This window comes from Leuciscus leuciscus (assembly GCF_965113295.1).
Source record: "Leuciscus leuciscus genome assembly, chromosome: 5".
NCBI classification, from domain to species: domain Eukaryota; kingdom Metazoa; phylum Chordata; class Actinopteri; order Cypriniformes; family Leuciscidae; genus Leuciscus; species Leuciscus leuciscus.
In genome coordinates this window covers 32,044,986-32,057,713 of record NC_138729.1, presented here as the reverse complement: position 1 = coordinate 32,057,713, position 12,728 = coordinate 32,044,986, and the positions used below count along the sequence as shown (strand labels likewise).

Sequence of the window (12,728 nt, the reverse complement as noted above, 5' to 3'; positions counted from 1 at the left end):
TCCCCTCCCTGTCCGCTCCCCGGTCTCTCTCTCTCTCCCTCTCTCATCTCTAGCCGAAACCTCTCGACTCCTCTCAATCTGAGATACCCCACCGCAGTACACCCGACACATCAACGTCCAACATGCATAGGCTATTGTCAGGTCGTTGTCTAAGCTGTTTTCGACGAATATAGCTGTTTCGCGCATGCTTAAATGTCGCTAAAACGCAGGTAATTCGGTCGCGCGGTAGCCTGTTTGTACTACATTACGACGAGGCGTTTAAAACCGTTCAAATACGTTGTAGCTTGGTTTGTAAGGCGACGGACACGTCTTAGAAATAACTGAATGATTCAACAAGGTTAATTAGATGTCGGCTTAATGAGTGTGTAAGTTATATTTGAACCCGTTTGTTTGTTTTGTTCTGAATACGCTCATATTAGGGGAAATGTGTCAGTGCTAACGTTACCAAATCTATTTTTATAAAAAAAAAAAAAAGACCGTTTGTATATTCGTTTAATTTTTGACAGCCGATGTAAGCTACTACATAGTCTGTGGTGTGTGGCGAGCTCCTCCGCGTGGCAGACGCGGGAAACGCTGCCATGGAGAGCGCGCGCACGAAACGAATGCAGATTTTCTCATTTTACGTGATGGAAGGATCCATGCGCTGTCAATTATACACGCACACAGAATCTTCCACATAGATAGCACGTGTTTCATTAGCCGGTAGACGTGATATATATACTAAATGCGCCTCTGTTTACACTCTCCTTGTGAAACGGGCTCAGTGGTAACATCAAATGTTATTGAAGACAAAAGGCACTACTTTAATCTTATCTTATCTCAACTGCGCCTGTTGAACTCAGCAGTGGAGCCTGCGTGAATTCAACTGAATAGAAACGGGGGATGCGGATGGATGTTGGGTAAATTCGACATGAGTTCATGTCAATAACTGTCACAATGGGGCGACTGGACTATAGTGACTGGGCAGATGCCGAATTTGCCAACCACTGAAAATGACTCAACTAAAAAATACAGAATGTGAATCGGCCTGTCCTGCGTGTAGGTCTTGTAGAGCACTTTGTAGATACACCCACCCAAAGAATCATTCAGAAAACACCTTATTTTATATAACAAAATTACCTAAATACACCAGTGTTGAAATAAAACCATGTCCATGTTTTTTTGTTTTTTTTAATTCAACATCAAGATTCATGTTAAAATACACATGTATATCTATATAATAACCATTTACCCCAAAATCATAAACTCTGCATACCGGTATCTTTTTCTTTATACATGAGGCAATGAAACCTTTTATTTGAATTATATATCAGTTTTAAATGAATTGTAGCATTTCACATAACAGGACACTGCTGAAACTACTTTGAAGTTCAGTCAACTGTATATTTTAACGAGGAAAATAAACCTAATTCACACATTTTTAACCCTCTACTATTAGAAGTCACAATGTTAGTAATTCACTTGCAACTTAATTGTGGTGGTTAGGAAGCAGATAAACATTGAGTGTTATGTCCCATTATTAACCCAGTAGTTCCATTGCATCTTAAACATTATTAGACATTTCTTTATTAAATCTAGTAACTCAAAAAGCCAATTTGATGACACTTAAAGATTTTGACAAATTTGATACCGATTGCAACAAACCCCTTAAACTAAGCAGACCCTTAGTTATTATTATAAATGAATTGTCACAAAGTTTCTTAATTTAAAGGGTTTGTTGCAACCAGCTGCTGGCATCCAAGCTAAAGGGATGATTTTGTAACATAACAGTTAGGGCTGTATTTCCTAGAAGCATCGTAATCCTAAGTAGATCTTGAGACCATTGGTTTGCATGATCTACTTAGGCCTACAAAGCTTTTAGGAAAGGAAGTCCAGGTCTGTTAGTTCCATATTAACCCATGATAAACAAAAAAGCTGGTTGGTTTAAAACAGAAAAGTAGCCCAGGACTAAATACTCTGTTTTAACGTGCCTCTCATTTCAAAATGATTACATTCTCAATCCAGATGAATTTCAGTTAATCAATCTAAAGTGTGCTTATGTGCAGAACAACGAATACTTACTCTGTGAAGGATAAATTATATTTGTGCCCATGTAAAAAAGTGTCCATAGATGTTTCGCCTCGTTCTAACAGCATAAACATTTATTTCATTTGAGTAACAAAAGCTTTGCACTATTTCAGTAATTTTAACTTGCAGACTGTACCCTGTTCAATAAATGATACTCCCTCTCTTTGTTGGTTATGGAGCAAACGGAAACCATTTATTTACACAGAATAAAGTTTAGAAATCAAAAAAGCTTCACTGATTTAGCATAATGCCAAACTGGTGGAGCCACATTCATTGCTTTACTTTAGCAAACGGAAGACTATGGTATTAGCTACATGTGGCTGTTTACAAACTATACGGGTTAAGTCTTTCTGACATTTTACACACCAATTACTTGTCCTATTTTCAGTTAAATGAAAAAGAAAGAAATAAGCACAGCCAAAAATGCAAAAATGTAAAACTAAAGTGGTTGACAACTTATAAATGTCTCACATATGTAAAAACGACACTTGCCAAAACCATTCACAGCAAACACATACCTCAGTGATCTTTGATAACTGAACAGCAAGTGACTCAAAAAGCGCCTTTTGAGACACTGATGCTCCACAAACTCACAAACACCCGCACACACACAAACACACATTGTTCTTCAAATCTTTGCACACAGGAAATGGAATCCATTAAACCAAAATCAAGCCTTCAACCGTTCATTGTGACAAGCTCTGTTCTTTATATACACAAAAATAAATATAAATGCCAATCCAGATGAAAATGTATATGTGCATAACTGCAGCTGTCTTAGTAGTAGTTCAACTTCCTGCTTGCAGGGAATAGATAAATAAAACCATAAAGACAAATTGCATCACTAGGAGGAATATCAGAAGTGGGATTTCATATGCACAACTAGTAGATTGTGAAGAGCAGGGCTGTTCAGATCTACTGTCCTGCAGAGTTTAGTTCAAATCAACTCATCTACTCCTAAACCAGATGATCTAGGTCTTAATGTTCACATACAAATTTGAGGATAGGAAGTATTAGAGCAACTTTTGGACTGAACTCTCTAGGAAAAGTAGATCTGCAGGATTAAGACCAAGCACCTCTGCTGAAGAGAATGCATACTAAGGTCTGTTAACATGGAACTGAAGCGCTTTCGTCCATAGACAGAGTTTTGGTTGTACTCTCTGACAAGGTGCGAATTCTTTCTGTTGTCTCTCATGGTTTAACTGGCTGGATGGAGAGCAGGCTGCCAAACTTGAAATGCTGGATGACAGGGAATTTTTCTAGACACTGTGAGAGGGCGACAGAGAAAGAGTTAACTAGTATCAATCAACTATACAAGCAAGATAACAGATTTACTAGCTTTCAAAATGTCTAATGCCAAGGCGTCCGAACAGAATAAAACTATAAATATATAAAGGTATATTTCCACACACAAACACACACACACACACACACACACACACACACACACACACACACACACACACACACACTACTGTTCAAAAGTGTGGGGTCAGTAAGATTTTTTTCATGTTTTTGAAAGAAGTCCTTTATGCTCACCAAGGCTGCATTTATTTAATAAAAAATACGGAATTAACAGTAATACTGTAAAAAATTATTACAATTTAAAAGAACTGTTTTGTATCTTCTATCACATGATCCGTCAGAAATCACTCTAATATGCTGATTTTGATAGAAATCTTTTTTAACATTACAAGTCTTTAGGGCTTTAATAGTCGACTAAAGGTTAGTTGACAAGAAGAGGCTTGGTCGTCTAAATTTTAATCAGTCGGTTAGTCGTAGAAAAAAATCTCCACAGGAAGTGGCAAAGTCACGCAGTGACAGAGTGTTAACACGGCTGGTCCATGAGGTAATATTTCAGGTAGAAAATCCAAAGTACTGTGGGAACGTTTCGAGAGGGTAAAGAATGACCCAAAAAAAAGAGGACGTGCGACCCCAAACATGACTTATCATATAAAACATGCATAGCCTATAGCACTTCACATGGCCGCTCACTCTATCGTTAAAGTTAACCTAGACAAATGTGCGCTAATAGGCGCATGTCCAAGTGTTCATGTGGAGTGTGGAGCCTAAATGTTGCTTAATGCACGACATGTTTAACTGAACATGCCATCGGAGCGCATCTTCTCAAAAGCCGGTGTTAAGACGTGGACAAACTTGTGTCCCTTTCTCATAATATGAGAAGACTGAGATTGGAGTAACGGTGAGTCAGATATAGCCTAATTGTCCATATATTGTTGCTGCTATTTATTTATTTGTTTTTATATAGGCTTAATGTTTTTTTTTTGTGTGTGTGTTCTGACCTCTGAAAAACTGAGTTTTCATTCGATTATGATTATTCTGATTATGTTCGCACTGATATTTCTCTATTAAGTGTTTCAGTTTGTTGTATATTTATTTGCTTGGTAATAATTTATATCCTAAATTTTTGTTAAATTTCTTCTTTTTTTAAAGATAAGGCTGTTATTTATATTATAGTGTATTTATTTTGTTTGCGTTCTGATCTCAGAAAAGTTAATGTGATTTTTGTCACTGTGGCAATGTTTATGCGCACACATGAGCACTTAATTAATATTTTAAATACTCATTATGGTTTACCCCGATTAATCGACTGATGGCTTAAATGAACGACTAACAGTCAGCTAGGAAAATCTTTAGTTGGAGGTAGCCCTACAAGTCTTTACTGTCACTTTTGATCAGTTTAATGCGCGCTTGCTGAATAAAAGTCTAGGATTGACTATGAAGTGTATAGGATCTTCAAACTACACGCAAGGCCAAAGGAGACGAGAAGGAAAAGCCTCTCATGTATTTTAATGTAGAAAAAAGTGAAATTGAGACAAAAGCACATTGAAATGTCGCTCAGAAACAGAATTAAAACCTTTCATATATAAAACTTCCATATGAATAGCTTTCATACTCTCTTAGCATTTAACTTGAAAGACATCAGTAACAGTCATGAGTCCCAGGCTGACGGAGTCAAAGAGAGAACGAGAGTGTGATATATACGGGGGTGGGGAAGACAGAGAGAGAGAGAGAGAGAGAGAGAAGGAGGAGGGGAATTTGCAGACAGACTGGCCCCTCAGCTTCGCTCTGTGCTGAGAGGAGAGGAGGAGGAGGGAGCACCAGCGTCTTCTGAACAACACAGGATGTGGGCTTTGGAGGAGGGGGTGGGGCACGCGGTTCTTCCCCTCGAACACAAATGCTTGCCCTATTAACTCTTTCAGCTCCGGTCTTAAAACTTCACAGAACAACCGAGAATCTATGGCTTGGATTTATAATGACTCATTTATAAATGTCCCATGAAGACTGTATAATGTTTTTTCATATTTTTTCTGTTATGATTTAAAAAAAGGATTTAGTTCACTAACTACCAAATGTACCATTTACATACTCTAGATAAGGAATCAGTATCACACCAAGTTAAATATATTACAACATCAAAAACTCCTGACATGTATTAGTGTTTACAATAGCATGATACTTACTTCTGCTTTGTACATTCGTATGAGACCTTGATTGACTTTGGACCAAGAAGGAACAGCGCTGATGTTCCAAAGCTGATTTGAGTGCTCTGCAAAAGGGCCTGTTTTCATCTAAAGGCAGACAATATTCATAGTGATTAAGGAGATGATGGTAAACTTACGATATAATGTACAATCAGCAACATTAAAGCACGATTTAATGGAGCATTTTGAAATGCACAAACATCTCAGAGATGTTTAAATGTGATTCATTTAAGGTGTATGGAAACCTGACAAGACTGCTTAGAATAAGATACTTGAATTTCACTTTTAACTGTGGAAGTACTAGTGTCTGTTGATCACAGACCGGACAAAAAAGGGGCAAAGATAGTAATATTAGCAAAACACCAAACAAACAAAAATTAACACTGAAAAGTTTGAAACATATATCAATGTTAAAAAAAAAAAGGGGGAAAAAAGCATGCATTACTGTTCAAACGTTTGGAGTCAGCAAGATTTTTTTAAATGTTTTGGAAAGAAGTATTTTATGCTCACCAAGGCTGCATTTAATAAAATGTAATAAAATGGTTACAGTAAAACAGTTACATTGTGAAATATTATTACACTTGTAAATAACTGTTTTCTACTTCAATTCAAATGTTATTTATTTCTGTGATTGCAAAGTTGGTCACGTGATTAGTTGTCACATGATCCTTCTGGTGAATAGAAAGTTCAATAGAACAGCATTTATTTGAAATCTTTTGTAACATTATAACAGTCTTTACTATCACTTTTGATCAATTGAATGCATCCTTGCCAAATAAAAGTATTTATTTATGAAGAAAAATCGTACTGACCCCAAACTTTTGAACAGTAGTTTATGTGTGTAAATTAAGCAAAATTATAATATAATTAAGATTATCAAAAGATTATGAAGTCTTCTGTACTGGTGGTAATTAACCTATCGTCATCAAGTCACTGTACTATGAGGCCTATTCATGAGAGTTTATGAGAGAGAGGGGCTGGTGGGCTGCCCTTGGGAAAGAGCACTTTATGAATGGCAGTGCTGTGTGGCTTTACTCCACACACAGACTGCTCTCGTCAAGCCGGACTTTCCAGAGACCTACTAGCCCCTAACAGAGGAATAGAGAGAAGGAAGGAGAGAGAGAGAGAGAGAGAGAGAGAGAGAGAGAGAGGAAAAGAAAGAGAAAGGAGGGGGTGGGCCCTAGGGGCCTTAGGAGTGATTCACAACAACGTGCAGGGAAGGAAGGAAATGACTCATGTGAGTGGAGTCCAAATACAACCTCCCTGAGAGAGAGAGAGAGAGAGAGAGAGAGAGAGTTTTAAACTATATATTGTAAGTATTTACATGAATGGAATGTATGAGTTACTGTTTGTGTGTGAACAAAATTTCATCCTCCCAACAAAATGAAAATGAAATGAAAAATGGCCATCTCACGCTCAAAACACGACCAGATGCTAGATGACACACACCTCATTGATGAATTTAATGCACTCCAGAAACATGTAGTCTTGGTGGTACTCGTTTACGGGCTTCTCCTCCAAAAAGTGTCGGGGCTCCAGGGTTGGGTGGTCTGCACACAATAGAAGAACAGACACACCGGACAGTAACTTAGTGTGACCACTAGGTGTCTCCATGGTTGTCATTGCATGCAACAATTATTTAGGATTTAACCAATTAAAAAATAAGCAAAATATAACTGTATAGGTCTAACAAATAGCTGAGCTTGGTCTTGTTAAAGACTAAACAAGGCAGCATCTCCCGCCAGGAAACAATTCATGCTAAACATTACAGAATAAGAGCCAAACCTGGCAACGAAGACGGAGCCGTTACCTATGAGCTGTGCGCTCCCCCATATGAAGGGGAGAAACTGAAAGTCGTCAAGGCCCCACACACCCTGACTCCCAGCCGGCTCCATCCTATACGTCTTCTGCAGTTTGCGCATCACTAGCAGATACCTACACCGATAAGATCAAAATGCTTGATGCAAATGAATTCTTCACACCATCAACCACAAAACACAACTTTAAAATACACTGCCACAATTTTTTTGTTGACATTTAGTGCGCAGTAAAGTGCAAACTTGTTTAGTGAAGTTGCAGATCTAACCTGAGAACAATGAAAGGTTATATTCAAAATCAGAAGTGAAGCAATAAGAAGAACCACTAACTTGTCAAAAACTTTAAATACGATGGCCAGCTGGTCCTCCATGCGCAGAGCTCCCACCTTGCAAAGACAGCAGAGGAACGCAGCAAATGCAGCCTCATGACCTGCACACAGAAACATGTTAGGACTTATGATAAATAATGCAATCAGAATTTCCAGCTGCTCATTTTACAGCACCAAAGCAAAAGACAATGGCAAGACAATTCTATTTCTATTGCCGGCTACACTTAAATTAACAAATGAATGACTCTTATGAGCCGGATCTTTTAATTATTCTCACAAAAAGATTCACAAAAAGATTCACAAACTCACAAAAGTGAATCATGCCAGACTTTCAATGAAACAAGAACTGTTCTGTGTATTTAAGGTTTGTAATCATTTAAATCAGTATCTGAATCATGTTAAGCTATCAACAGTGTTTCAACAGCGCCCTCTAGCGGGGATTGGGAAAAACTACATTAAATCAATACTTGGACACTTTCATGAATACATAATGGACGCTTTTTACATTTCTGAGGTAACTATTACAAATATAATTATTTGCATTCCCATTTGCTCCAATAGCAAAACCCATAGAGTTTCAACTCTAAAAAAAAAAAAAAAAAGAGGAAAAATATATTGAGATGATGAGATAAATATGAGAGAGAAAGATGTCAAATTTCATCACTTCATCAACAATTGTATTAGAAACACTCACACAGTACCATTAACTAGTTTAGGTTAACTAAGCATAGGCCTGGTTTCACAGACATGGCTTAGATTAAGCCAAGATTAGGCCTTAGTTCAATTAGGACATTTAATTAGCTTTTATAAAGGTGCCTTAGAAAAGAACATTACTGGTGTGCATCTTGAGACAAAACAATGGCACTAACATATTTTAAGATATGCCAGTGCAAGTTGCTTTCAGTTAAACAAGCTCAAACATGCATTCTAGTCTGGGAATGGCTTAAGCCTTGTCTGTAAAACCAGGCAATAGTGTTATAAATGTACATACATTTTTTTTAAATGAAAATAGAAAACGTATACACGGGTGCTTTTCAAACGGAAGGCTACATTTCTCGGCTGCCGCGTCATCAAGCGCCGATGAAGGCCAGCTCATTTTGAAGGATGCATCAAGTGTTTTCTTTGTGTCCTTCAATCACCCACAATCCTTTGCACACATTCCAATTCAAGAAAAAGAACTGACAGAAATGAGCCTGTCTGAGTTCAATATGAAATTTAAGACAAATATTGTTTTCGGTGATGAAGGCATACAAGTTATCTTTTGTTTTGGTGTAAATTAATCACTTAACACTAAACTAACAACAATGCAAACCACTGGGAGACCACAGACGGTTGTCAATCACTGTATTGTATTAATAGAAAGCCAGTTAATATAAAGTTGAATTGGTAATTATAAAATAATAAGCACCCTATATTCACGATGTTAATAACTGTGAAAACACGTCAAAACAGTCTGTGAAAATATCCATTTAACAGGAGACATTTCCCAGGTAAAAAATAAGTAAGTATAGTTCACGCTTTGGTCTTTGTTATTCTCTCTGTGACAGATGAATTTACTAAGGAGTAATACATTAAAGTGCGAAAAGCTCAGACATAATTTCTCTTCAAAGACAACTATGGAGAAACATACACAAACATATAAGAAACACAGTAACAATAAACACAGACCTGTGCCATAGTCAATCCTGGTGGAGTTGCCTACAGACTCCTTTAGGTACACGGCTATCTCTGGAGCAGCATCATGACGGTCTGACGGCAGAATGGACATGACCAGTGTCTCTGCGTCCTGCACACACAAAACACTTTTACATCATTTAACCTCAAGACAACTGCCCTGAAATACAAAACAGAACAAATTATACAATGCCATGAAAAAGCATTTCCCTTGACCAATTCAAATACTGCCCTGAAAAGTGCGATATGAATTTACAGAAACACAAGAGAACAAGAAATAATCAAATGGGCATTAATACTTTCTGAAGGTACTGTGATTAAGTTAAAACAGTCTGAAGGTCAACATTTCTGATTTCATACGAGTGCTCACCTGCTCCAGTTTGGCATACCATGAGCGGTAAGCTTTATTGCCGAAGCGAGAAGGCTGGTCTACAGGTGGCGTCTCATCAATCCAGCGATCTAATGTTCCCAACACCGCAAGCAACTTCTCCACTGTCTAATATCAAAGGAGAGTATGCAAGCACATTTCTATGAGCATATATATCAGCTACTTCATCTGTTACACACAGATACACACACAGCAGGATTGAGAGGAGCAGGATAGTGACCCACCTCAGACACTTGGTATTCACATGTAAATTTCTTTCCCTTCACAGCCTCATTCAAGGTCAGAATGAATCCCATGTAGTCTGCGTACGCCTACTTACACAAAACAGAAACTTGCTCAAATAAATGTAAATATTTGTTTAGATGTGCTTTCATTTTTTGAAAAGCACCATGAGTATTAAACACACTATATAATCAAAGGTTAGTAACTTGAAATCATTCATTTGGTTGTGTGATTTCAACAAGACTGCCACTATGAGTCAATGACCTACTGACTTTAGAATAAAAGCGCTCTTTCTAGGCCAGTGTTTTTCATTTCTGTATTTTGAAACATACTTTTAATGGGAGTAGTGTATGCAGAGGTTCTCATGATTATTATGTTTAGAACTAAAACGTAATGCTGCACAAGAAAAAGTGTGTCAACAATAGAGCTTCCTATTATTATCTTTAAACTCTAGGGATACGAGGGAAAGAGACTGAAAGTGAGCTATATTTCCATCTCTCAATGTAGCAATGTCTCATAGTGGGTTGTACAACATACCTGTGATCTTTTCCATTTCCCCATATCAGGCACCATGCTGATCTCCTTCTTTGGCACTATGAAGTTGAAACTGACAGGACTGGGAGGCTTGTCATCCTCGTGGGAGGAGCCTGTGCAAGCGACAACAAATATGATGAAGAACACAATATTTGAGTCAAAGTATACTATATTATTGATACAACTAATAAAACTAATAAATACTAAAACATCTGATAATAACTTAGTTACATTTGATTTCTGCAATATTTCTATATTCTATATTTCTATAATATATTTCTTATATTTAAAATATATATTATATCTGAAATACATATATTTATTTAATTATTATATTTTTCAATATATGAAGTAACCATCATTATCAAACCATAAGGTTATAATCCCTGTATTTGTATGGATAATAAATAAATAAACATTATTAAAGCTTTCCTTGATAGCTAAGATTGACAAAATCACACATGCATTGCTGCTAAACATTTACTCATTCCACAGGTTCTTCTGACCCATGTTTTGATTGTGTTTTTGTCGTCTAGACTAGAGCCCCCTCTGCATCAATGTTAATGGTAGGCTCACACATACAGCTAAAGTCACTCTGGATGAGAGCCTCTAATGTAATGCATTGACTGTAACCGTTAATTACACACTGGCAGTTGAAAATGTGTTCTTCTTGTGGGTTGATAAGTGCACTTCATGACTTTGTGTGCCAATGAACAGCACACTTCAAAGTGTGTAAATGCTGGGGTAAAAATAAACTAAAGATATCGAAATAAAAGTGTAATAACAATGTCTAAACAAACACAAGGTTTTGTGGCTTGACCCTTTTTGGCATACTGACTTATTTCATTTTAATTTCCAAGTATTTCATTTACTGTCAATTTCCATACATTTCTGCTTAACTGCAAATACTTATAGTGGGAAGAATAAGGGAACAGCAGCCACTTACAACAAACCTGCCATAGCCTAATTCACTTACACAACTTGAAACTTAGTTGTTGTTGCTTTTTTTACCCTAAAGGATAGTATACAATGTAGTCTATGTGTGTACCTAAATTCGAAAGACCTCAGCCGATTCTGCTCAGGAAACATGAGTCTATATCACTGTCCTAAAGAGGAACCACTGTCCATAATTCTTTAACCAGATATAATAAATCCCCTTTAAATATAAATGTATTCCCTCAATTTCCCAGAATATACTGTCAGAGATAAACTACTAGATTTTTTCCCCATCACATTATACACAAACATATCTAAAAACAACAACATGCTGCACTTTTTTTTTAAAACCTACTAATGCTGATGCTTCTCTTTATTTTTTACAGATGGGTTAACGTTAGCCAACTTTGAAACTAAATGTGTTCAACATCTAGGCCCATTATTTTCGCTAAATATATATCAAACAGCATTCTAAGTAAATTAATATTGCATATAAATAATAACCTCGGGTCATATGATCGCATATAATGCGTAATAACATATATACGTGCACGTCGCAGATCTGTCAGACTCTCATGGATTCATAACATGAGGCGCGGCGAGACACAACTAAGCGTTTTTCTGCACACGCGCACGTCCCTTTCACCACTTCAGGCACTGAACAACAACATATACAATAGTATTGATATTATTGGTATCTTCGCTTCTGAATTATCCGTGATTAAATGAATATTTGATTGATGTGAATTACCTGACGACTGCTCAGTCTCCGCCATGTTTACTGTTGAACATGAAAACACGACCCTTCAACTCTCACCCGCAGTTTCGCGTAAAAAATTTTTTAAACTTAATCAGCGAATGTAAATTGTTGTGAGAAAGATTATTACTGCAACTAATGTATTTTTGTAACATGCATAATATGTAAATTTACGATTCAAAATGTTGGAATCAACTTACGTATTTATATTGTTTGTTATTTGGGATGTATGATTGTTTATTATTTACATATAAGTACAATTCAATATAAGTACATTATAATAAAATATACAATAAACATAGCACCAGTACAAAATAATTGAATGTTGCATTGTCGCATACATTTTCAGTAGAATTGTACCTTAAAACATTATGTAGGCTAGTTAAAAAAAAATACTGTTAGGAATTTTTTTTAAAAAGAAGTGGACTTTGGAGTGTGCAAATTTGGCTTATGAATGTGAAACTTAGTTCTAAAAGATTTTAACAATAAATTAAAGAC

General features: G+C 36.7%; 1 protein-coding gene across 2 annotated transcripts; it reads right to left on the bottom strand.

Moving 5' to 3' along the window:
* Positions 1–2,119: 2,119 nt before the first annotated feature.
* On the bottom strand, positions 2,120–12,314 carry ptpa (protein phosphatase 2 phosphatase activator). 2 transcript variants are annotated; one of them, XM_082170116.1, is made up of 10 exons: positions 12,225–12,314; positions 10,541–10,650; positions 10,006–10,092; positions 9,764–9,889; positions 9,388–9,505; positions 7,721–7,820; positions 7,384–7,508; positions 7,023–7,123; positions 5,553–5,660; positions 2,120–3,333 (listed from the first exon to the last, which is right to left on the bottom strand). In XM_082170116.1, the coding sequence occupies exons 1-10, from the start codon at positions 12,247–12,249 to the stop codon at positions 3,259–3,261; spliced, it is 975 nt and encodes a 324-aa protein (XP_082026242.1). In that variant the 5' UTR covers positions 12,250–12,314; the 3' UTR covers positions 2,120–3,258. The 2 variants fall into 2 exon arrangements, with proteins under 2 accessions (XP_082026242.1, XP_082026243.1); XM_082170117.1 differs by lacking the exon at positions 12,225–12,314 and having other exon boundaries at positions 10,006–10,095; positions 10,541–10,654.
* Between the last annotated feature and the right edge of the window lie 414 nt (positions 12,315–12,728).